The 26,649-nt window shown below is 45.9% G+C and overlaps 1 protein-coding gene and 1 non-coding gene across 2 annotated transcripts; one reads left to right on the top strand and one right to left on the bottom strand.

Annotated features, from left to right (window-relative positions):
- Positions 1–366: 366 nt before the first annotated feature.
- GCKR (glucokinase regulator) lies at positions 367–25,509 on the bottom strand. The gene is given in 20 exon segments (XM_021697704.1): positions 367–537; positions 985–1,119; positions 3,401–3,550; positions 14,528–14,609; positions 14,709–14,808; positions 15,006–15,102; positions 15,485–15,561; positions 15,879–15,976; positions 16,213–16,311; positions 16,932–17,005; positions 17,007–17,069; positions 19,054–19,159; positions 21,679–21,773; positions 22,972–23,025; positions 23,204–23,270; positions 23,624–23,697; positions 24,078–24,146; positions 24,751–24,819; positions 25,001–25,156; positions 25,450–25,509. Coding segments are annotated over 20 exon segments (1,896 nt in total).
- Positions 17,798–17,928, top strand: LOC123326101. Its single transcript, XR_006540884.1, has one exon. It is a non-coding gene; the product is annotated as a small nucleolar RNA SNORA63 (small nucleolar RNA).
- Positions 25,510–26,649: the final 1,140 nt, after the last annotated feature.

Genomic DNA, 26,649 nt, shown 5'->3' with positions numbered 1-26,649 from the left:
TGGAATAAGGTCTGGATCAGTGGCCAATGAAATGGGTTTGAGGGGTACGGGAGGGAAGTAAAGAAACAAACCTGTTGTTGGGGCCAACCCATGCCACCCATCTGGTCCCACCTCTAATTTATTGACTCTGATCTACTGAGTTTGGAAGGTTAACTTTCCAAAACAAGGCATTTTGTTTTATTCTGAAATCAGAATATGCCAGTGAAAGTGAAGACCACTGGGTCAAGAGCAAGAACTCCCCCAAAGTAGAGAGACTCTTTTTCCTCACCCTGGGCTTCAGGTGGCCCCGGGGACTGGGCCTCTCCTCCCACACATGTGCTGCTAGCCCAACATGCCTCCATGGGCTGCGCGCCCAGAAACACCAGTTCAGGGCAGGGCAGGCTCTAGGGTTTCCAGGGGGTTCGCACCGCGCTTCCGACCTGGCCCAGTGAGGGCGCTCCTGACAGCCTCACAGACAGACGGAGCGGCCGCCAGTTGCGCCTGTGCCTCAGGGACGGAGCACAGGAATAGGAGGCTCAGCAAGCCTATGGGGATCACCTGTGGGGAAGACGCAGGGAGAACTGAAGCCTGAGAGAGTGAGGCCATCTGGGCAAGAGCCGTGGAAGAGCCAGAGCATTCGGTGTGGGAGTCAGAAGCTACTAGGTTGGATGCAAGAGTAGAAGAGAGTTATCAAGACCAGAAATTGTAGTGAGGTGGGTTAAGAACAGAAAGAAGCCTTCACCCAAACCCAGAAAACTCCTATTCATCCTCTAAGACCCAGTTCAAAGCCCCCCCGCCTCTTTCCTGGCTCCCCTCCTAAACAGACCCCATTTCTGCACCCCCGCAGCAGCTTTTCCACACCTCTGTGCCTCCTTGTCACAATCACAATTCCCCAAGAAACAGGGAGCTCCTTGGCAGAACATCACTAACTTTGTAAACGCAGTACCAAGCAAAATTCCTGATACCCTGAAAGGACTCAATAAATGTTAGCTGCCGGCGGGATACCTGTTCCTTCTCGTGTGCAACCTGGATGTGGAAGGAGATGGGAGCAGTCCGAATGTCATCCGACAGTGGCTGGGGGAGGTGGATCACCTGGAGGAGGGTCTCGATGCATTGAGCCTTGGGCTGTCCAGAGAACCGCTGTGGAGGAAGCAGGAAGGTCAGTGTCGGGCTAGAAGGCCAGGGGAGCAGAGAATGAAGTCGAGAAGGAGAAAGGAGTGGGAGAGTGGGAGGCAGGCACCCGGGATCCTGAAGACTGGCCAGAGAGGCTGTAGAGAAGTGGTCCCTACAGGCGATCCCAAACTCACAATCCCCAGGTGTGAAGAACAAGGGTTAGTGGTGGGCTTTGATGGGCCGGGTTAAACTGGAGGATTAATGGCAACTTGGTCACACTTTCAGCCATGTGCCACCAACCCCATAGGTGGGTAACCTTAAACTGAACTCACTCCTTCCAGTTTCCTCCTTAACCCTATCCATCCTTCATACCCTGCCAAGACTGCTCATCTGCAAAAGCTGCTCCTTTTTGTCACCCGCCCCTCCCCCTACTAGCTCAGCACTGCCCAAGAGAAATATAATGTGAGCCACATATGTAATTTAAGATTTTCTAGTACTGGGGTGCCTGGGTGGCTCAGACGTTAAGCGTCTGCCTTCGGCTCAGGTCATGATCCCAGGGTCCTGGGATCGAGCCCCGCCATCGGGCTCCCTGCTCGGCGGGGAGCCTGCTTCTCCCTCTCCCACTCCCCCTGCTTGTGTTCCCTCTCTCGCTGTGTCTCTCTGTGTCAAATAAATAAATAAAATCTTTAAAAAAAAAAAAAGATTTTCTAGTACTGCATTAAAAAAGAAACACATGGAATGCAAAAGAAGCAAATAAGAAAATAGATTTTAATCATGTTTTATCTAATCCAGTATATATATCTAAAATATTATTTCAACATATAAACAATATTACAAATTATTAATAGGATATTCTACAATATTTTTGTATCATGTCTTTGAAATCTAGTGTCTAGTTTATAATCCCAGCACATCTCAGTTCAGGTACTGAATTTTGATATAAAAGTAAAATGTAGTTCTACCAAAACAATAAAGTTGCATTTAATGAAAAAAATTACACTGCTTCAGTTTTTAAACAAAACATAAAAGTTCAGCTCCTCAGACACACTAGCCACATTTCAAGTGCTCAGTAGCCACATGTGGGTGGTGACTGCCATTTTGGATGGCCCAGGTCTAGCTACATTTGGCAAGCCCCAGTTCTGGTCTGGCTTTCAATCTTCCACGTAATCCTTAGAGGGGCCACTCTGGGATGCCAAGTCCTGGATCAGACATATCTCCGATTCCCCCTACCCACCCCAACCCCAGGATCTAAAAGAGCATAAAGCACTTTTCTTTTCCTGGTTGGTTGGTTCTATTCATTAGAGAAGGTTCTAGGGACTTGGTGGGTGCTCACTAAATGCTCATTGATTGATTCCCTTTACACAGGGTGGTCAGATTTAGCAAATAAAAATACAGGATACCCAGGAATAGGAATTTCAAATGAATAATGAAAAAAATAGTATAAGTATGCTTCAAATATTGCATGGGACATACTTATACTAAAAAAAAAATCCTTTATTTATCTGAAATTCACATTTGTCCTGTATTTTTATTTGCTAAACTTAACAACCCTCCTTTCATGACCAGCTATTGTGCTATCTGCTCGGCAGCCGTTCCTCCCCCTTCTAGTACCAGCACCTTGATCTTCCTCCGGGGAACTATGGTTCCTCCATTCTCAGGCCAGGCCGTTTGACTGAGGCTCACTTCCCACCCTTTCCTCCAGTGCCATCCCATAGGGAGAGCACATGAGCCAGGCCTGGGCAGAGGGCTGCTTTCCCCTGGAGCAGTGACTGGCTCAGAGATGGCATGTGACCCAAGACAAGCCAGAGAGAGCCCTTCCTCCCAGGCATTCGTGGGAATCACAGGCACAGATAAACTCTCCTTCCACTCGGGTTGCTAAATTGGTAGGACGCTAGGCTGGCACTGCCGGGGGCCAATTTGCCACCTACTGGAGAAAAGCTTCCTGAGAAGGAGAGCAACACAAAGGAGAGTTAAGGGCTGACATTCTGGAGCACATTGTTTGGAGTATCTGGATCGAGCTACCCTGGAACTCCAGTTACGTGAACCAGTCATTTGCCTTGTTTAGCTTAAACCGGTATGAATTAGAGGTCTGTCACATACTTGTAACTGAAAGAATCTTGTCTGATAGTTATCATCACACAGTCAGGCCCCCAAGCATGCACATACATTCCCCAGAGTGGTGGATGAGCCTGATAGGAGGAGGCAGCGCAGGAGTAAAGAAAGCCCTTGGCCCCACACGTGTCCATATCTCTGTGGCAGCCTAGGCAAGGGGCCAGGCCCCACCCAGCCACATCCCATCACCGCCTACCTGCAGCCTGGCCAGCGCCCGCCAGAAGAGCTTGGAGTTGCGAATGCGGAGGTCCAACATGTGGTTTTGGAGAATCTTCCCAAGAAGCACATGGGCCCCTGTGCTCACAGTATTCAGCACCCACTTGGTGCTTAGCTCATGCTGGAACCTCTAAACAGGGCACACACACGAGGGTATGGGAAATTAGAGGATGGTAGAGCAATAGGGTGAATAGGGCCCTATTGTCAGACAGGAATCCAGGGATCAAAAACCAGGGACCAAAATACAGACATAATTTGTTTGACCAGCCCAGAGTTAGACGTCAGGACAGTAGTTGTAAACCAGGACTGTCCCAGGCAAACTTGGTGGTGTCACACATTTGTGGTTTTGACCCCCCAGTACACAGATATCTTCTCTGAGTTCTTTTTTTTTTTTTTAAGATTTTATTTATTTATTTGACAGAGAGAGAGTGAGAGAGGGAACACAAGCAGGGGGAGCGGGAGAAGGAGAACAGGGAGCCCGATGCGGGGCTTGATCCCAGGACACCGGGATCATGACCCGAGCCAAAGGCAGACGCTTAACGACTGAGCCACCCAGGCACCCTCTTCTCTGAGTTCTTGTGCAAAAGGGTTTTGCACTTATCAGAACTTTCCTTTTTGGGGCACCTGGGTGGCTCAGTTGGTTAAGCGACTGCCTTCGGCTCAGGTCATGATCCCAGGGTCCTGGGATCGAGTCCCGCGTCGGGCTCCCTGCTCGGCGGGAAGCCTGCTTCTCCCTCTCCCACTCCCCCTGCTTGTGTTCCCGCTCTCGCTGTGTCTCTCTCTGTCAAATAAATAAATAAAATCTTTTAAAAAAAAACAAAAAAAAAAAAGAACTTTCCTTTTGCTCCCCAGGTACGTGACAGGGGAGGAGTGAAGATCCTGGGATTCATTCCACTAAACCAAAGGCTCCTTGAGAGCAGAGATGGTGTCTTATTCTGCTCCAGAGCCCCAATCTTTTTGATAATGGCTGATACATGGTTACTGATCAATACACATTTGTTGAAAACTAATTCAATTTAAACCTATAACAACCCAACGAAATAGGATTTTCTATCCCCATTTCTACATATGTGGAAACTAGAGGTCAAAAGTAAAGTAACGTGAGGGGCAACTGGGTGGCTCAGTGAGTTAAGCGTCCGACTCTTGATTTCGGCTCAGGTCATGATCTCAGAGTCATGAGATCGACCCCTGCATTGGGAGTCTGCTGGAGATTCTTTCTCTCCTTCTCCCTCTGCCCCTCCCACCACTTGTAGTCTCTCTTTCTCTCTCAAATAAATAAATAAATAAATCTTAAAAAATAAAAAGAAGTAACTTGAATAAGCTTATATAATAGTGACATGTAGAATCAGGACCTAAACCCAGGTCTTCTGATTTGTGATGAAGGCATTTCCTACTTGGCCACAATCATCTCCTAGGTGAATAAGATAATGTATGGGAAAGCACACTGAAAACTAAAACACTGTACAAACACATAGTACTGTGAGTATAAACACCACCTGTCCTTGGCCCTCATCTCTTGCACTTATAACCTCCATTACTGCACTTTGCATCTATTACTATAACCGGAGTCCAGAAAAAGAATTGAGAGGATTAATTACTGGGTCCTAGCCAGGCTAGGGAACAAGCTACCACTACTTCTACCCTCTTATTCTGGCATCCTAGAAATAGCGGGTCACACACACCCTTTGCAGAGGGCATATTGAAAATACTTAACAAGTGATTGACAGGGACATGAGTACTGTATAAGAACATTTGCAATGATGTGGATGGAGCTAGAGATTATTATGCTAAGTGAAATAAGTCAGTCAGGGAAAGACAAATGCCATATGATTTCACTCTTATGTGGAATTTAAGAAACAAAATAAAGGGGGGAAAAGAGAGAGAGAGAGAGAGGCAAGCCAAGAAACAGACTCTTAACTACAGAGAACAATGGTTACCAGAGGGAGGGTAGGTGGGTGGGGGATGGGTGAAGCAGGTGATGGGGCTTAAGGAGTGCACCTGTTGTGATGAGCACCGGGTGTTGTATGGAAGTGTTGAATCACTATATTGTACACCTGAAACTAACATTACACTGTGTGTTAACTAACGGGAATTTAAATAAAAACTGGGGGGAAAAAAAAAGATACTGTGGCTCATTTGGCCAAAAAAAAAAAAAGAGAGAGCGCACACGCAGAAATCTGACCAATCAGAATGGAGCTAGCTAGTATGCAGTACACAGACTGCCCTGTGGGAAAGAGATCAATCAACTCCGGGTTATATCATTTATGTCACTGACCATTCTATTACCATGTATACCATGAGCTATCATTAACACAAAAATATATTAAAGTGTACATAATTTGAATCCAGACACATTCATTTTAAAGTACATATAGAAAAAAGGCAGCAAATGTACCTAGAAAAATCCTTAAAAAGATGAGTGAGAGGGGCGCCTGGGGGGCTCAGTCGTTAAGCGTCTGCCTTCGGCTCAGGTCATGATCCCAGGGTCCTGGGATCGAGTCCCGCATCAGGATCCCTGCTCAACGGAGAGCCTGCTTCTCCCTCTCCCACTGCCCCTGCTTGTGTTCCTGCTCTCACTATCTGTCTCTCTGTCAAATAAATAAATAAAATCTTAAAAAAAAAAAAAGTGAGAGAAGCACTAACCTTTCAGATATTAAGAACACAATAAGCCTCAATATTTAAACTGTATGGCATCATCACATCAATAGACAGACTGGTAGAACAGAACAGAAAGTCCATAAATAAACCAGTGCACATGGGAACTAAGTATCTGATAGAAGTCGCATCTCAAATCACTCAGGAAAAGATGAACTTAAAAAATATATTGAGATGGAGCATCTGGGTGGCTCAGTCGGTTAATGTCTGCCTTTGGCTCAGGTCATGATCTCAGGGTCCAGGGATGGAGCCCCATATGGGGCTCCCTGCTCAATGGGGAGTCTGCTTCTGCCCCCACCCCTGCTCCTTTTCTCTCTCGCTCACTCTCTCTCAAATAAATAAATTATAAATATATATTATATATATGGAGAGAGACAGTGACTTAGAAAAAAATAAAAGTGGATTCATACCTTAATCCATACACAAGAATCAATTAATGAATTGCAGGTCTAAGTGTTTTTAAAAAAAGAAAGAAAAAAGAAACCATTTTTACTAGAAGAAAGCACAGGTGGAGTTCCTTTACAACCTGGGAGTAGCAGAGAGCTTTCTGTGCCTCAAGGTCCAGATTCAACAAAAAATGGATTAATAAGTTCTACCCCAGAAAAATTAAAACAAAGACATTTGCATGGTTAAAACCCAAATGAAATATTTACAATATATATCAGAAAGAAAGGACTAATGCCTCTGATTTATAAAGTGCTAAAAATCAGGGGTACCTGGGTGGCTCAGTCAGTTAAGCGTCTGCCTTCGGCTCAGGTCATGATCCCAGAGTCCTGGGATCGAGCCCACATCAGGCTCTCTATTCAGCAGGGAGCCTGCTTCTCCCTCTCCCTCTGCATGTCGCTCCCCCTGCTTGTGCTCTCTCTCTCTCAAATAAATAATATCTTTAAATAAAAATAAAGTACTAAAAATCAAGGGATCAGACAGACCCCAATACCATTAGAAAATGAGTATATTTCATGTATTTACACGAACACACAATTCACAAAAAGATTTACTAAAGACCCTTAGGCATGTGAAAAGAGGCTCAATTAAACACACAATAAGTAAAATACAAATGAAAACCACACAGAAATAGAATTTCTCATCTATCACATTGGCACAAATCCAAAAGCCTGAGAATGCTCTTAAAGAGACTATAGGGAAGGGGCGCCTGGGTGGCTCAGTCGTCAAGCATCTGCCTTCGGCTCAGGTCATGATCCCAGGGTGCTGGAATCGAGCCCCGCATCGGGCTCCCTGCTCTGCGGGAAGACTGCTTCTCCCTCTCCCACTCCCCCTGCTTGTGTTCCCTCCCTCATTGTGTCTCTCTCTATCAAATAAATAAATAAATAATCTTTAAAAAAAAAAAAGCAAAATGGGAAAATCCCTATGAAGGGAAATGTTGCAGTATCTAACAAAATTACATATGTATTTATCCTTTGACCCAGTTCTCATTCTTCTAGGAGTTTACCCCAAAGATACCCTTCTACATTACAAAAATACATGCATATTCATTGCATCATTATTGGTAATAGCAAAATATTGGAAACAACCAAATGTCCTACATCAGAGACTGCCCAAGTAATTCTTGCACATGTACAATTTACACACAAATGTAAAAAATAATGAGGAAGGGTTTTATAAACCCAAGTGGAGTTATTTTCAGGATATCTCATTAAAGTACAAAAGAATATACATAGCACAGTGCCTCTTGTATAAGAAAAAATTGCAAAGTACATACAAACACACTTTTTTTGCAAAAAGAACCACAGGAAGGCACGTCAGTAACTAATGAAATTGTTTACCTGTAGGGATGAGTGGAGACAGGAGGAAGGAAGAGTGAAGGGGGGTGGGACATCTCCTTTTTATACAGTTTGACTTTATTTTTTTTTATTTTTTTAAAGATTTTATTTATTTATTTGATAGAGACACAGCGAGAGAGGGAACACAAGCAGGGGGGAATGGAAGAGGGTGAAGCAGGCTTCCCGCCGAGCAGAGAGCCCGATGCGGGGCTTGATCCCAGGACCCTGGGATCATGACCTGAGCCGAAGGCAGACGCTTAACGACTGAGCCACCCAGGCACCCCTACAGTTTGACTTTAAACCACGTTATGTTTTACATATTCAAAAGATAAAGTGAGATCAAAAACAAAAAACTCAGGGACACCTGGGTGGCTTAGTCAGTTAAGTGTCTGCCTTGGGCTCAGGTCATGATCCCAGGGTCCTGAGATTGAGTCCCACATCAGGCTCCATGCTCAGCGGGGACCCTGCTTCTCCCTCTCCCTCTGTCTGCTGCCCCTCCTGCTTGTGCTCTCCCTCTCTCTCTGACAAATAAATAAAATCTTAAAAAAACTTCTAAAACGGAAAAAAAAATAAAAATAAAGCAAATGAAACTAACTATACATCATACTGATAACATAACTACAGAGAGAGAGGAAAAAATTTAATGCAAGTGACTTTTGACACTTTAGGTACCTTTCGTGGGATATGGTCAGAAGACAAAAAGAACTGCAAAGAAATCTTGACCATTCTTGGTAAGTTTGTTGATGATAGTGTTTTAGGGTAGCAATTTCAAAACCAGTATTTATTGCAGGCTAAGCAAATGGATAAATATATTGATGATGTTGGAAATCAACATTCTCACTAAGGGAAAACAGGAAGGAGAACACATATACATTCATAAATGTGTATATATGTGCTTATGTGAAAAAAATACACAGTTGACCCTTGAACAACAAGGGTTTGAACTACACGGGTCCACTTGTATTTTTTTCAATAAATACAGTGTGGTACTATAAATGAATTTTCTGTATGATTTAACATTTTCTTTTCTCTAGCTTATTTTATTGTAAGGATACAGCCTATAATACATATAACTTTAAAAATATGTGTTGACTGTTATCGGGAAGGCTTGTGGTCCACAGTAAGCTATTAGTTAAGTTTGGGGAGCCAAAAGTTATAGGGGGATTTTCAACTGTGTGGGATGCCAGTGCTTCTAATCCCTGTGTTTTTCAAGGTCAACTATATTTCCTCATTCTTTTTTTTTTTTTTTTTTGGAGACAGGGACAGTGCACACGCAAACAGGGAGAGGAGCGGAGGGAGAAGAATCTCAGACTCCGGGCGCCTGGGTGGCTCAGTCGTTAAGCGTCTGCCTTCGGCTCAGGTCATGATCCCAAGGTCCTGGGATCGAGCCCCGCATCGGGCTCCCTGCTCCGCGGGAGGCCTGCTTCTCCCTCTCCCACTCCCCCTGCTTATGTTCCCTCTCTCGCTGTGTCTCTCTGTGTCAAATAAATAAATAAAATCTTTAAAAAAAAAAAAAAAGAATCTCAGACTCCACCCTGAGCACAGAGCCGGATGTGGGGCTCAATCTCATGACCCTGAGGTCATGACCTGAACGGAAATCAAGAGTCCGACATTTAGCCGATTGAGCCACCCAGGTGCCCCTGTATTTACTTGTTCTTTCTACCAAAGAACTTTGCTTAGAGGCAAAGCCACCAGAAGCGCCCCTACACCTAGGTTTTTAAATACAGCAGTCCCCACTTACCCACGGGATGAGTTCCAGACCCCCAGGGGATGCCCGACACTGCACAGTACCGAGCCATACACATACTGTTTTTTTCCTATATATACATACCTATGATAAAGATTATTTTATGCATTAGGCACAGTAAGAGATGAATAGCAACAACAATAAAATAGAACAATTATAAGAACATACTATAATAAAAGTTATGTGACTGTGGTCTCTCAAAATATCTTCTTATACTATATTCACCATTCCCCTTCTGGTGACGATGTGAGATGACAAAATGGCCACTGGATGAGATGGAGGGACAGGAACGACGTAGGCAGTGTGACGTAGCGTTAGGCTACTACTGACCCTTTGGACTACAGTTGATTGGGGTAAATGAAACCATGGAAAGCAAACGTGGAGAAGGCAGGACTGCTGTACCAATCCCCACTGACAACCATGGGGGCTCCTTGAAAATTACTGATTCCAGCCAGGACTGGAACCAGGGAAAGTACGAGGTGAACCTGGGACAACATTTCTGTTCTCCTACAGAGACGGCTGGGGACGCTACTGTACAGACGCACATCTATACACACACACAGGTAAATAGTAATTACGAGATTTAGAAACTGAAGTGGAGTGATTTTCAAGATATCTTGTTAAAAAACGCAAGGCACAAAGACTATAATATGCTACCCTTTTGCATAAGAGAAAAGGTGATTTATTTTTTTTCCCAAAAAGACACACAGCAAAGAATGGTTAAACACTAATGTGGATACGTCACAAGGACAAAGGGGCCAGCTTGAATAAGAGCTCGTTTTGAGTATTAAAATCAATAATGACAGGGATGGATTAAAACACACTTAACAACAAAAAATGCATGAGTCCATACTGAGTCTAAATATATGTAGATGGGGTGGGGAGAGAAGGGAGAGATTTTCTTTACAGAAGAATACCAACTAATAAATGTAGACAGAAAGATAGAAATAGAAAATCACCATTAAAAAACCGCCATAGTAATACATTGATTCAACCAAGAATCATCTGTGGATGCTAAAACCATTGGGTGAAAGATCACTAAGGAATAGGATGCAAAGAAATCGGACTCTACCAGGGTGCCTGGGTGGCTCAGTCCGTTAAGCTTCTGCCCTCAGCTCTGGTCATGATCTCCGGCTCCCGGGATGGAGCCCCCGGGCTGGCTCCCTGCTCAGCGGGGAGTCTGCTTCTCCCTCTCCCTCTGCCCCTCCCCCATCACTCATGTTCTCTCTCTGTTTCTCTCAAATAAATAAATAAATAAAATCTTAAAAAAAAAGAAATCTGACACTACCTTGAGTAAGTGATCAAACATCACCAATAAAGGAATGACCTGACATCAGGCACCTCCTAATCTGATACACTGACAAAGCCACAGTCTCCTCTATGCAGTACTCCTGCCAAAAGACTTCACCTGAATAGAATGAAGAAACAATCAGGCAAATCCAAGGTGAAGCACATTCTGGAAAACAATTGGTCCAGACTCCTATACTATCAGTGTCATAAAAGACACAAAAAACAGCTAAAGAATTCATCTAGATTAAAGAGACTAGGGGCGCCTGGGTGGCTCAGTCAGTTAAGCGTCTGCCTTCGGCTCAGAACATGATCCCAGGGTCCTGGGATCCAGCCCCGCACCGGGCTCCCTGCTCCACGGGAAGCCTGCTTCTCCCTTTCCCACTCCCCCTGCTTGTGTTCCCTCTCTCTCTGTCTCTCTCTCTGTCAAATAAACAAACAAAATCTTAAAAAAAAAAAAAAGAAAGAAAGAATAAAAAAAAATAAAGAAACTAAAGAGACCTGATAACTAAGTGCAATGCATTATCTCTGATTGGATCCTGGACCTGGAAATAAAAATAATACAGGGATAATTGGGGAAATTTTAATATGGTCTGCAGATTTGATAATTGTATTCACTGTCATTTTTCCCAAGTGTGATAATTATATTGTGGTTATGTAGGCAAATGTCCTTGTTCTTAGGGGACACAGTAATTTGTGTCAAGTGTCATCATATCTCCAAGTATCTTTCAAATAATTCAGAGGAAAAGAGGGATGAAGCAGATGTGGCCAAATGTTAAAGGTTGGTGAACCTAGCTCTCTCTCTTTCAAATAAATAAACAAAATCTTTTTAAAAATTGGTGTATGGGTGTTCACTGTTCTTGCAATTTTTCTGTAGGGTGGAAAATTTTTCAAAATACAAGTGTGGGAGGAGTTTACATCAAAAATATTTCTGCAACTAAAGATTTACTAATAGAAGCCTCTTTATTTCAAACAACTGCCATATATTTAGAAAGATACAAACCAGAATCAAGCATAAGACAGAAGCCATACACACCAAAAAAAGACTGATAGATGTGACTATGTAAAAATGTAAATAAAACATCTCTACATCAAAAATGTAGAAAAAACAGTAATAAACTGGAGGAAAATACAGAACAAGAAAAAAAAAGGCTACTGTCCTTGCTATAAACACTCCCTCTTATAAATTAGTAAGAAAAAAATAAATATGCTCAAAAGAATGGGTGAATATGCTCAAAAGGTATGAAAAAGTAACACAATAAAGAAAAAAAGTGCAATACCCAATATATATCTTTAGGTGGCCAAGCTCCATAGTTATCAAAGCAATTTGATTTAGGGGCACCTGGGTGGCTCAGTTAAGTGTCTGACTTCAGTTCAGGTCATGATTTCAGGTCCTGGGATCAAGCACCTGCGTTGGGCTCTGCGTTCAGCAGGGAGTCTGCTTCTCCCTCTCCCTCGGCCCCTCCCTCTTCCCCTACTCATGCTCTCTCTCTCTCAAAACCATAAATAAAAATCTTTAAAAAAATGATGATGTCGGGCGCCTGGGTGGCTCAGTTGGTTAAGCATCTGCCTTCCACTCAGGTCTTGATCCTGGAGTCCCACATCGGGCTCCCTGCTCAGCAGGGAGTCTGCTTCTCCCTCTGACCCCCCTCTCTCTCATGCTCTCTCTCTCAAATAAATAAAAAATCTAAAGAAAAAATGATGATATGGATATATTTGTACAGAAATGTGTTCATAATTTTCAATGAAGAGAAGCAAGTTAAAAACAGCATGTCAAATATGGTCCTGTTTTTGTATAAATATATTTACGTATACATAAAAAAGGCTAGAGGGACATTCTCCAAAATTTGTCTAAGTGGTTTTTTGGAAGAAGGTTGTTATGGATACTTTTTTCCTTCTTTTGATTTCTGTATTTTCTGAAGTGTTTACAACAAAAATGTTGCTATTATAATTACAATTTTCCTTAAAAACAGATCTTTTTCAAAAGATCACAGGTTAGGGTGCCTGGGTGGGTCAGTCGGTTAAGTGGCTGCCTTTGGCTCAGGTCACGATCCCAGGGTCCTGGAATCAAGTCCCATGTCTGCAGGGAGTCTGCTTCTCCCTCTGCCCCTCCCCCCACTCGTTGTCTCAATCTCTCTCTCTCAAATAAATAAATAAAATCTTTAAAAAAAAAATCACAGCTTAACATTCCCTACCATATCCCCTATCCCTGGAATAGTACCTGGCATGTGATAGGTGCATAAAAAATATTTGTTGAAGGAATGAGTAAAAGAATCTGACTCAATTCATGGATATGGTTGAAATTTATATTGTGAAGTGAAATAAACCATGGGCTTCGAGTCACAAGGCCAGGGTTTGAGTCTTGACTCCTGCTTTAGCCATGTGGCTATGATTACAATCCCTTAATCTCTTAGTTTCAGCTTCCTTATCTGAGATGCGGGACAAAACCTACATCCCTTAGGAGCTCGTTATGAGAAATGATTATTATAAATGAAATAGTTTGTAAAGTGCATAGGCCTACATGTGTATTAGGTATGATGACTGTACAGTGGAACCTGGAAGTGTGGAGAGGTATCTCACATCAAGGAGGGGTCTAAACATTGTGAGTTTCATTGGAGAAGACTTCTTAGAAGATGTGAGATGTCAAAGGAGACAATGAATGTGGAAAGTATGCCAAAAAGTAGAGATGTGACCAATGAACACCATTTGGAAGGGAAGACAAAGATACACACAAAGAAGGAGCAAGGATCCCCTGGCTCGGGGGGGGAGGGCAGCGGGGGGGGAGCTTCCATTGAGTTCTTAGTGCAGGTAAGAAAGCATGGCAGCTGTTGTCTGGTCAAGTCAGGAAGCTTCCTGGAAGAGGTGATCTGAATAATGGATGAGACCACATCTCTCCAGGGCAACCCTTCGGGGCCCTGGTTGCGCCCTGTGGATGGTGGACAGGTGTCAGTGAGAAAACGGAGGACCACAGATGTAAAACTGCTTTCTCTCTTGGGCCACAAAGCACAGATGAACTGACACTCAGATGTCCCAATGCCCACTCTAAACTCTAAACTGCGAAGTGCACCCAAATTGATTATTATTTCTATGATTATTATCAGTGCTTGTACTGATAATGCTTTGCCCAAACATTATCAGTGCTTCACTAGTGAAATTATAATTAGCGAAAATTTTAATTATAATAAATATTATAATAATTATAATTACTGAAAATTATAATGATAATTCATATTGTAATAAATTATAACTAGTGGAATTATAATTTCATTGTATTACGGACGATATCAGTGTAATATTGTCTGCAGTGAATTCAGCATAGTGAATTTGCAAGCATGTGCCTTAAAGAGTTTTGTATAGTGAGGATGACTATAATATCGACAATGAACCCGTAACAAAGGACAAATGAGTATCTGTCAGACGACTGGTGGCCTGGCCTGTCTTTTGCACATATTCCTGGATAGAACTGAGCCATTGCCTTGGAAACTCTGACCAGTGACCTGGTAACACAAGAACTTGCCCAGCTGGCTTTCTGGAAGTCCAACAAAGCTTTCTACCTCCAGCCTTGAGTTTTCTAATTTCTGGAACCCCTCCCCCTTTGAGTCCCTCAGTGCAGATAATATCCTCTTAGTCCCCATACCTGGATGAAGTTCCCTTCATATTCGAAGAAAAGCAGTGGCCACATGATGCTGATGATGGAGGGGAAGAGCTTCTTCGAGGGGTCTGGGGAAAGAGAGAGAGAGAGATGAGCCAGAGCAGTATCTCCAGGAAGGCCTTGCTGTAACTGCCACCCCAGGTTCCCTCCTTAAGGCCGGACCCTCACCGGCAGGGCCTGGCCCACGGTGCTATGTGCCAGGGCCTGGATGTTGGCAGTCTTCTCTTTCACCTGCTCCACCAGCGTCTGCACCTCCGTGAGGTTGTCTAGGAGAGGCGGAGGGCACCAGAGATGAAAGGCTGGCTGTCCAGCTGTTCTTCCTGTTCCCCTGGGGTCCAGTCAGGACACGTGCCCCTGGCCCTCCCTCAGAGCAGGTGCCTTAAGACCCAGAAAAATGACAGTTCCCCTGAGTCACTCTGCCGCCTCCATCTGCTCACCCCACCGCTTCCGTCTTCCCTCTCACCATCCAGGGTAAAAATGAAGACCACAGTGTCAATTTCCATGAGGGATGGCAAGATGGAAGTCAGGAAGTCCTCCTGGGAGAAGGAGAACTGGGGACCCTGGGCACAAGAAGATGGGAGTCCCCCCCCATGAAAAACTCCAGCACAGAGCCCCGGAGACTGCAGAGGGCCTCACAGGACCTCTCATACAGCGTGTTTGCACACAGATGAAAGAACTGAGGTTCAAGGAGGCAAAGTGTTTTGCCCAAGATGATGCAGCAAGTTGAGGGAAGAGCACTGGAGCAGAGCCAGCTTTAGAGGGTGAATCCAGAGCCTTCTACCCTCCCTGTGCTGCCCCAAAGCCTCCCGACTTCTAACCCATAGTCCCTTCTCTGAACTGTCTGCCCTGGTACGCTCCCCCACCTGTCTCCACCTCCCCTTACCTCCCATTCTGCACACCAGTCACCTTCACAACCTCCCCCATGGCCTGTCATCCTCCCACCTGGTTGATGAGCTCAGCCTTCTGGTTAAACATATCACTGTGATCACCAATGAAAAAGCCACGGACATCTCAGAAGTCTGGAAAGTGTAAGGACAGGAAGAAAGGAGTGATGGGCTTTATAGGAAAGAAAAGTTCTAGGCTTGGGGGGACTTGGAGGAAAGTGGCAAGTGGGGTGCAGGGTGAGGTGTCACACACATGGGAGGCCAGAGCTAAGCAGGGCTGGGAGTTAAGGGACCAAGGCCTGAATAGGGGTTCAAAGGAAGGAGCATTTGACTGAAATGCCTATTCCGATAAGACAGGATGGACACTGAATGAGGAACCCCCATGGGTTGGGGGGGAGGAAATCGGTTTGCATCAGGAGGAACCAGGAAGAAAGTCTGGACTGGGGTCCCACCAGCACCAAAGGTGTGGATGCACTCCACCCCATCCATGATGGCAATGATGCCGAGGGTCTGCCAGCCAACCAGGTACACTGGGCCTTTTTTCTCCAGGCTGAGAATGGGCCAGAGGTCAGGACACAAGAGGAGAGATCACAGTGAAAAAAGACGAGGGATCAGAGAAAGATGCACATGGCAGAGCACAGGTGTAAACCAACAGGAAGCCTACCGTGCCCCTCCACCACGCAGACCACACCCCTCACCCTGTTAATGAGTCTTGTAGGGTCTCCGCTGCTCTCAGCACATTCCCTATCCACGCCACCTCCCCCCTCCAAACACATTTCCACACACCTGGTGCTGGCTTGCTTCATCAGGGCAGTGATCTTAGGGCTTTGACTATAGGTCACCTGATGAGCCTGCTCAAATGTCCGCAGGATTTCCAGAAGGCACCTGGGAGAAAGGCCACCGGCTCCCAGGGTGGGCCCAGTGCCCCCTCAGAAAGCATGGGTACCCGCCCCTGCCAGCCGAAGGCACAATTCCCTTAAAACTAAGTTCTGCTGGTCCCTAGTGGAGGTGCAGTGAGTATTATCAGAATGCATTACAGAGAATAGAAAGGGCTTCAGTGAGCAGAACACAAAGAGCAGACAGAGGGATAAGGACATTAAGAGAGTGGTGGGAAGAGGATGGGATCAGAGTAGATGAGGAGGTTAAGTGGGGATGCTGGGAGCCAGGCCAGAGACCCCAGTAAGGGAAACAGGCCCCCAGCAGAAGGAGCTCCTCCTGCATGACCTGGACCATCCCCAAGTCAAAGACTCTCCGACATTAGGGTAGCTTTGGATGTCCCAAGTGGGCACAGAGATTAGCGGGACCTGAGGAATCCAGGGTCCACTGGAAACAATCGAGACTGTGTGGTAAGAACCCCAGGCCAGCTCTTTTCCCATGGGAGGCATGGTGGGGCCTTCGTCTTGCTGCCATTAACCTGTCTCTGCGTCTGGACTTGCCATCCCCCAACCTGTACCAATCCCTTCCCTGCCTGACTCTGATCTCTCTCTTGTCCAGATCCTCCCTGCCTCTGAGATGCTGCGATGCCCCGGTACAGGAGAGAATGTGCTGAGAGCAGCGGAGACCCTACAACCCTCCAGTAGCAGGGTTTCCAGCAGGATCTTGGTTGCACCTTTCATCCAGGATGAGCCACTGAGGCCCTCGGGCTGAGGACGTGATGACACCCGAGAGGAATTGGGAGAGGAAGGAGGATCCTGGAGTTCACTAATTAGTGGCCGCTGGGCATGCACTCTGGTTGGTGGCCCCTGGCACAGAGTCTAGTTAGTGGCCCCTGGCATGGAGTCTGGTTAGAGGCCACTGGGGCTGCATTCGGCAGGACTGGGGGTGCCTAGTGCGCTATGAGGAGTGCTGGGTTGAGGGCTTCACTGAGAGAAGAAGAGAGAGGGTAAGGGCCAGCTCTGGTCATTTCTACAGTACATTCAGGACTCTGAGGAGGAAGCCACAGTGATTGGGTGTCCCGTTAGCAGGAGATAAGTGTTTTTTGGAGAGGGTGTTTTTTTTTTCTTCAAGAAGTTTCTCCCCACCCAAACCCCATTTTTTTAATAGCAGTTTGTCAATCTGAACACCACATTTCATGTCCTTTGGACAGACCAATGAAGCAGCCATTGTAATGGATAGGGATGTAACACGACACACCATGCATAAAGAGATGGCTGCAAAAAGAATGATTAAGGGGCGCCTGGGTGGCTCAGTCGTTAAGCGGCCGCCTTCGGCTCAGGTCATGACCCCAGGGTCCTGGGATCGAGCGCCGCATCGGGCTCCCTGCTCGGTGGAGAGCCTGCTTCTCCCTCTCCCTCTGTCTGCTGCTCTGCCTACTTGTGCTCTCTCTGTGTTAAACAAATAAATAAAAATCTTTAAAAAAAAAAAAAAAGAGATGCAGGATCTAGTTACAATGTAGCTATAAAGTGCTGCCTTGTCTTTGCCCCCTGCTCAAAATAAAGCTGTTACCTTTCTAGCCCTGTCCGCCATGGTGCTTAGCAGCCAGGGATGCATGGTCTCAGACATGTTTACCAAGTAAAACACTGACTTGAGGGGCGCCTGGGTGGCTCAGTCATTAAGTGTCTGCCTTCGGCTCAGGTCATGATCCCAGGGTCCTGGGATCGAGCCCCGCATCGGCCTCCCTGCTCAGCGGGGAGTCTACTTCTTCCTCTCCCACTCCCCCTGCTTGTGTTCCCTCTCTCGCTGTGTCTCTGTCTGTCAAATAAATAAATAAAATCTTAAAAAAAAAAAAAAAAGAATGATCAAAGCGGTGTCTGAGAAAAGGAGATTAAAAGTAAACAACTGCAGACAGGAAGAGAGATGAGCGCCTGAGAGTGGAAAGATAGGGACCTCACACGGGGTAGCTGCCTTCCTACCACACAGAGGGAAGAGCAAGGAGAATGTCTCAGATGCGCTGATCACTGGCAGAGAGGGCCCGCAGCAGGGATTCGGCTCAGGCCCTTGTCAAGTCTAAGTGAGGGTAGACTACGCTCATGCCCTAATGCCACGTATCTCCACCCCGGAGAAAAAGGCGCAGGAGCACCGGAGGCTTGAAAGGCCCACCCAGTTTTGGAGAGGATTAGAAAGGCAGAAAGATGAAACTGAATCCCATTGTTTTAAAGCCTGTATTTGAGGGCGCCTGGGTGGCTCAGTTGGTTGAGCGACTGCCTTCGGCTCAGGTCATGGTCCTGGAGTCCCGGGATCGAGTCCCGCATCGGGCTCCCTGCTCGGCAGGGAGTCTGCTTCTCCCTCTGACCCTCCTCCCTCTCATGCTCTCTGTCTCTCATTCTCTCTCTCGCAAATAAATAAATAAATAAATAATAATAAAGCCTGTATTTGAAACTAAAAAGTAAGAGAAACAGAAAGCAATTCACCATTCCATTCAGTACTCTCTACTCACAGATGCAAAAGAGGTTCTTCAAACGGGAAACCCACCCCAGACGGGTTAGGTGTTTAATGATTACGGATTTAGGAGACAGGATCAAGATGGAAATACAACATCTTAAGGTGAATGAGGAAATGGGAAAACAGGATTTGCTTTACTACATTTTAGTTGACACACAATGCCAGGAATTTAGAGAAGATGTAACAAAATCAGAGGCATCTGGGAGGTGGCAAGCATTCCCTAGGTGGGAGTGGGGAAGATCCTACCCCAATTGGAGGATTGAGCACAAAAGCTTCTTGTTTCTCTTGCAGTTTCTGCATCCGCTCTGCTATTTGTCGGAATGTGGAACTCCAGTCTTCAATGGGGTCATTTCTGGGGCCCACAGAGAGAGAGGTGGGGAGATTGTGAGGATCTAAAGGAAGGAAGGGCCTCAGATGGGAGTCAGGATCAAAGACCACATTGGGATTGGGGTCTAATGTCAACAATCTCCTAGAGATATGCTTTGGAGCTCATGGGGGCACTGTGTCTCTGAACCCCAAGGATAAGGGCTAGTAATGCGTTCAGCAGTTTAATCCCAGAGCAAAGCCAACACTCAAGTTTAAAGCTCCAGCCTGAGACCAGGACTTCCTCGTATCCTGGTCCTTGCCCATGTCCCACTGCCACGGCCATACTACCCACAACTCTCTGTGGGTCCCTGGAGGAGTACCTATCATCAGAATGTCAAAACTGCCACTTTATTTTCAGTCTGAAGGTCCATCAGAAGCCCTTCCCATTCCTGGGAAGATATTCTGGCCATCTCCCCAAATAGCAAACCCCTCACTACTTGAGGGAGGGACAACAGTTCCTACTGAAGGAACACAACTGCAGGGTATGAAGCATAGCACCTAACAGTCAGCAAACATTTCTTGAATAAATTAATCACGAACAAAACAATGTGCTAAGGGGACAAGAGATCAACAGACTTGTTACCTGCTTAGGTGCAACCATGGAATCTCAAAGAATGGGGATCTTCTGTAGTTGACCTCTACTGGTCAACTCTGCTAGGGGGTACTTAGCAAATCACCCACTGTGGCAGGAGCTCAGAGAGTTACCTCTCTATAAGGCCTCTCTAACCTCCTCTTATCATCCCATCCCTGCAAAATGTCTACCCCTTCTTGAACTATTTTTATATTTTTTCATCTGTATTTCCTCGAGGGCAAACAAGTTTCACATATTACATGCCCATCGTGTAAAGTGTTTTCTGTCATTTGTCCTCAAACTACTTCTGAAAGTCCCTAGAGACCTAAGCAGAGCGAGGAGACAGTGTTCATTGTACAGTGGAAACCTAGACTCCCAAACTTGGCTAGTCATCAAAATCACCTGGGGAGTTTGAGTGGTTTTTTTTTTAAACTACCCATTTCTGGGTACCACGCGCACCCTGAGAATCAACTTCAGGAGTTCTGGAGTGGAGCCCCAAAATCTGTATTTTTAAAATGCTTCCCAGACGACTCTGAAGATTGGCCAAGTTTGGGAGCCACTGACTTAAGGAACAACTAGAAGATCTCCACGCCTACGTTGTTTGAAATCCTTTATTTCTCTTAGTCACAGTGCCTGAAATTAGCATCCACTGCAGCAGATACATTTTTGGCGAAGGAGAGTCCTCCATGAAAAGGAGCAGGGTTAAAAGTATCTCAGACTCATTTATATCTTCACATGAATTACACTTCAAGCCTGGAATCTGGGAGTTGAGAAAAAGACCTCAGAAAGCACCCAGCTGCCCCATCCCCCAAGACCACCCCTGAATGCAAAGCTGCTCTTGAGAAATCAACAAGCCTTCACTGGAAAACTCCAGCGACAGGAAGCCTTTAGCTTCATCAGGAGGCCCACTCCAATGGTTAAGTTAGCAGAGTTCCCCAAACCTGGCTGTGCACCAGCATCTCCAGGGATGTCTTCAAAAAATAGATATTTCAGGGCCTTACCCCAAAGCGACAACATCAGAGCTCTCGCACAAGGGGCTAAAAATCTACCTTCTTATTCCTTTAACACTCCCTGGAACGCCTGGGTGGCTCAGTCAGTTAAGCATCTGCCTTCGGCTCAGGTCATGATTCTGGGGTCCTGGGATCGAGCCCCGCATTGGGCTCCCTGCTCCACAGGAAGCCTGCTTCTCCCTCTCCCACTCCCCCTGCTTGTGTTCCCTCTCTCGCTGTCTCTCTCTGTCAAATAAATAAATAAAATCTTTAAAAAGAAAAATCTAAAAAACAAAACCAAAAACCACTCCCAAGGCTGCACATCCACAGAACCACACCTGAGCACTATGGATTTCATACACTGACCTTCTCTGAGGTCAAAGTGGCCATCTACATAGAGAATAAGGCAGAGGTGATTGGGTGGCACAGAGTTTTCAGGAAAGGGGAACAGAGGGGACCAAAGGGGTGCCTAGAATGACAAAGGAGAATGGGTGCTAAAATAAGGAAGCTGGGCAAAGGGGAGTCAGAGGCCACTCAGCACCCACTGCTCCTTTGAAAAGATGCTCATCTTTGTGGTATGCATTTTCCTGACCCTATTCTACCTTCTGGCCCTTGTTTTCCATGTCTCTTCCCTTCCTGTTTTGAATGTATGCTTTTGATATTTTATGTGGCCTTTGTAAGCTGCCTTCAATCCTTTCTGAAACAAGAGAATAAATCAACCAACCGACCAAAAAAACAAAACAAAAACAAAAACAACCCACCGAAAACAAAAACCTCATAAGCTTAGGGACAGTCGATATTTACTTTAATATTCTGAGATGTGGTCAATAAGACCATATCCACCATGCCATCCCCTTTGTGGTCGTACTGTAGATTTTGACAGGTTCCCTCTTGGCCTCCCCCAGGGGTGTGGTCGGTCACTGTCTTTCATTACAGCAGGCTTACCTGGCCATATTCACAGGGTTGAAACCAACCAGGACTGGCAAAAAGATGGCTGGGTTGTCCATGCAGTAATCCATCTGGCCTGCCACAAAGGGAGCCTGATGGTAGGGGAAGAAAAAGGGCATGATGAGAAGGGTTACTCTATTGTTGCCCGAGGCCCAGAGGCATCAGGATCCCCCAAAATGCTTGTTAGAAATGCATAGTCCCAGGGGCGCCTGGGTGGCTCAGTCGTTGAGCGTCTGCCTTCAGCTCAGGTCATGATCCCAGGGTCCTGGGATCCAGCCCCGCATCGGGCTCCCTGCTCTGTGGGAGGCCTGCTTCTCCCTCTCCCACTCTCCCTGCTTGTATTCCCTCTCTCGCTGTCTCTTTCTCTGTCAAATAAATAGATAAAATCTTAAAAAAAAACAAAAAACAAAACCTGCTTTAAAAAAAAAAAAGAAATGCATATTCCCAGACCCAGGTAAGATCTACTGGATCCACATTTGAAGGGGAAAGCCCCAGGCCTGTATTTTTAACAAGTTTCCCCAAGGAAATCCTCTGCATGGTAAAGTTTAAAAACTACTGAACTAAATTTTATGCTCCTTAAGGTCAGTGTCCTGCCCTCCTTTGTGCCTCCTTCCACATCTAGCATTGCTGGACTTGTTTCTGCTTAGTGAATTGTTAGAATCAGTATGCTGCAATGGTGAGAGAAAATTGGGGTCACCAAGTCCAGTGCTTGGAATCTTGTTAAAATGCAGATTCAGACTCAGGTTTTGGGGGGGGAGCCTGCGATTCTGCATTTCTAGCAAATCCTAGGAGATACTGATGTTACTATTCAAGGACCATGCTTAAGTAGCAAAGGACTGGCCCAGAGATCAGCTTTTTCTGTAAAGAGCAAGAAAGTAAATATTTTAGGCTTTGGGGGCCCTATGAACTCTGTACAATACGAAACCCTACCATTGTAGCATGAAGCGGCCATGTTATGTAAACACAAAGGCTGTGTCTCAGTAAAACTTTATTTACAAAAACAGGCAGTGGCAGGATTGACTTGCCTATGTAGTTTGCTGACGCTGGGACTAGTCCATCTACCTTGGTTGTTGAATGGATTGATACACAGGTATTCTGAAATAGGATCCTTTCCCTTTCGTCCCACATCCATACAACTGGATCTCAATTAGTGAGAGTAAAATCAAAATTCCTTATGCAAACCCTTTCTGTTTTCTAGCACCCACTTCATCAATCTATTTTCCATGCTATTCTGTTCTGACCCCCTTCCTCCCTATAAAATGGATCCACCCAGCCTGTCTTTACACTCACAGAGAGTCCCACCGAAATGCCAATGACAATCACCCTCTTCTTCCCAGCAGCCACCTAGGAGAAGAGGGGGGGTGAGACAGTGCCACCAGAAGGATTCTAGGATACAAACCTTTGCGTGGGGATGTCAAGGTCAGGACTAGGGGAGGGAATGGGCTTTGGCTGGATGGGGGCTTTTGTGTCCTCACGGGAAGGAACAGACAGAGGTGTCTGGCTATCAGTGGAAAACACAGACCTTCTTCAGTTCCTCAATCCCGTGCAGGGCACTATCTTCTGTCCCCTCCCTAGATGCCACCACAGACCTAAGAAGACAGACTCAAGGTCAGTGGCACTGGTTTGGAAGCAGTAGCCTACGGTATACTAGGGCAGAGAAGAGAATGCTTTGAGAGAAGAGAATGAAGGGAAAGCTATCATTGACTGAACACCTACTATTTGCTAGACACCATGATAGATGCTCTATAGGGCTGAAAAACTCCAGTACCTTTAAGGCCAATCAGGTAACATGAGTATGTGAAGTGGGCCAAGTGCAAGGCAATAAAGAAATGATGGGGACCAAAGTAAACTGGATACAATCTTCACCTGAAAGCTCTAAAATTACATTTCCAAAAAAACACTGTCCAGACCAAACAAAATATTCAAAGCCAACTTGTCTTACCTGTCACCCCCTGCAATGAGGTAGGTGTAAAGGGGTTTCTGTCCTAGACCTTTCATCAGCTGGTTGAAGGAGACCTGTCAGGGGGGAAGGATATGAAGTAGTGATGATAGTGAAGGGAGCGATTATCTTGGATTTTGGACACCTAGAATGTAGAGGCTTATAAGGATTCCCTCAGGCCAGCGCTTAAGCCAGTACTGCTTGGAATTTGGCACTTCAAATGCTACTTGCAGATGATGGACTGGGGGTGCATGGGATGTAGAGACACGGGCAGTAGACTGGTGGGGATCAGGTGGGTTCTGAAGATATGAGGGCTCCATGGTGAGATCTAGCTTTGGGAAGAGAGGGAGCCAGGCCTCGAGGGGGCCACCTAGGAACATAGCTATGATGAGCTTTATGGTCCTGAGGGTCACTCCGAGAAGGCAGAGGGAGGAAAATCAGGGATCAGGGTACTCACCGACATGAGAAATGCCATCCTGCCAGAGGTAACCCCTCCGCTCAGCACCACCAGCGCCCCCTCAGGCTCCTGAAAAAGAAAAACTGCCTATGTCGCCAGGTCCTAGCTCAGGTTGGGGGAAGCATATTCTTTCTCTATCAGCAGCAGAAGAACAATTGGGGAGACTTCTTAACCCTTCTCTTACGACAAAAGGGAACAGAACATAGGTGGTATGGTGTCGCAGAAAGAATGAAACTTCAGTCTGACTCCCAGCTCTGGCTTAGCTACTTATTCAAACCCTTACTTATTCCAGAAAGGACTGAGAGCAGCTTTGTCATCAACCAATCAATCAATAAAAAACAGTGCTACCCAGCAATTATTAGCTGGATATATTTGGGCAAGCTACCATGATTATCCTTTGCTTTCCTATATGAAAAAAAAATGGAGACAATCACACCAATTTCACAGGTTTTTGCAAAGGTAATGAGTGTGAAAGCACAATGTCAATTATAGAGTATGATGCAGATAATAGTTATTATAATTACTGTTGATTAATAAGATGACAATAAAGATCCCAGAGGGAGGACTGGGAGAAAGGAGAATGGAGATGGAGCAAAATCAGAAGTGGAGGCCAAGAAAAGAGAAAGGTGGAGGGAAGAGAAGTTCAGGAGGGGAGCAAATGGCGAGCCCGTACCTTCAGCGCTTCCTGAACTTTGCCAGCCACTTGTACCATGGTGGTCAGAATCGATTCACTATACAGTCGCTGTAGGCAACAGGCAGGAATCAGAAGCCATTTGGATTTGGGGCGGGGGCGGGTGTTAATGGTGGGGTGGAGGGGTTCTCAGGTCTCAAACATTAAGGACCATGGTCTGAGAGAGCAGAGGTTGAGGTACGGTTGGAGTCGGCATCTTTATTTTCAGTGTCCAGGGGATGGTCTGGGTCACCTGGTACATGGGCATGACTTGCCCCTCCTCCTGGAAGATCTCAGCATCACATTGTCCCAGCAGTCAAACAATTTGCTCGGCATCTGCTTTGTCCAGGTCCTGGGTCAGTGGGTTTGACTTCTCTGTGATTGGCAGGGCTTCCTCATACCCAGACAACTAGAGGGAAGGGGGCACAGGGATACAGGCAGGAAGCCAAAGCCTCATTCACGCCTGCTGATCTGGAGGTGGGAGTGGCAGCGGGCACAAGGTTTGGACACACACACACACACACACACACCATCCAAGGATTTAGCCTGCACTTGGTACTCTGGGCCTAATAGGGGAAGAAGATCAGGAAGGAAGATGGGAAGGAGGGGAGGGAGAGTAGAAACCCAGGGTGAAGGGAAGTGCAGATGAGAAATGATTCTAGGAATCAGTGCAGAAGACCAACATGGAGAAGGGGGTCTTACTTCCCACTTGCGAGGCTCTGAGGTCTCAATCACATGTTGAAACCGTTTTGTGCCCGGCATGGTCACAGGCTGTGGACACCCTGTCGTGCCTGCCTCCTCAGCCACACAAACCCTTTTGTCACGTTAACTCTGCTTCCAGCTGGCAGGGCCTTATCTGAGCCACAGTGATGATTAACCCAAGTACCCTGGCCTCTCTGTGCACCACTCCCTCTGAGTACCTCTTCCTGCACCCTTTCCTGGTCAGTCGGTCCCCAGCCCTCTGGTCACCCAGGGAAGCTCCTGGGGTCCCTCTTTGCATGCATGCAGACTGCCCAGCCTCTGCTTTGCCCCTGAAGGGGAAAACCTGAGGTTCATTACTCTTAACTTTGGACACAATGACCTCTTCTTTGGAGGGCCTGGAGCCTGGAAGTGCAGGATAATACCCAGTCCCAAGACAGTGAGAATCCCTGAGTAAGTGCTCTGGGACCAGGATGCATCAGGAGGCCAGAGATCAGGGTCCTCAGGGACAGCAGAGGTCAGAGGACCTGGGCCATGGCTTGATCACATGCCCAGAACACACAGTCCTCCCTGCCCCTCTTGCTCCATTTCACTCTTTCATCTCAGAAGGAAGGCAACAGAAGCTTTGGAGCCCCAGGGGGGCACATGCTGAACTGAATATTACAGGAAAAAGTGCCACAGAAATAGAAATGCTGCAATGAGAATTAGAAACCAAAGTATCTGCCCTAAATACAACATTAGCCAACATTTATTTACACTGAACAATGCACTTTTCACATACGGTATCTCATTGGGTACATTAACACTCAGGAGACCATACTGACACCCTCATTTTTCAGATGGTGAAACTGAGGCTCAGAGAAGTTAGGTCACTGCTGAAGATCACACAGTTGACAGAATGGGGACTCAGACCCAGGTTGTTACTCCAGATCTCATGAAATAACTTAAGGATTTATGTTTGTTAAATGAGTGAAGTAACTAACAGATTGATGCAAATTAATGATAATCCCTCAGTCACATAGCATCATAAGATTTATAAAGACATTCCCCAACATTGTCTCATTGGATCCTGCCAAAAGCCCTATGAGGTTCTGGACGCTCTGATTTTAGGAAACCTGACACTTAGATGACCAATTTCTCCACGCCAGGCAGTAAGTGGCAGAGCTAAGACAAGAACCATAGGTCGCTGCTCTTTAGATTTCC

Source organism: Neomonachus schauinslandi, chromosome 10 (genome assembly GCF_002201575.2).
Source record: "Neomonachus schauinslandi chromosome 10, ASM220157v2, whole genome shotgun sequence".
NCBI lineage: Eukaryota > Metazoa > Chordata > Mammalia > Carnivora > Phocidae > Neomonachus > Neomonachus schauinslandi.
Note: the sequence above shows the minus strand (reverse complement) of the source record. Positions and strands in the feature narration are given on the sequence as shown.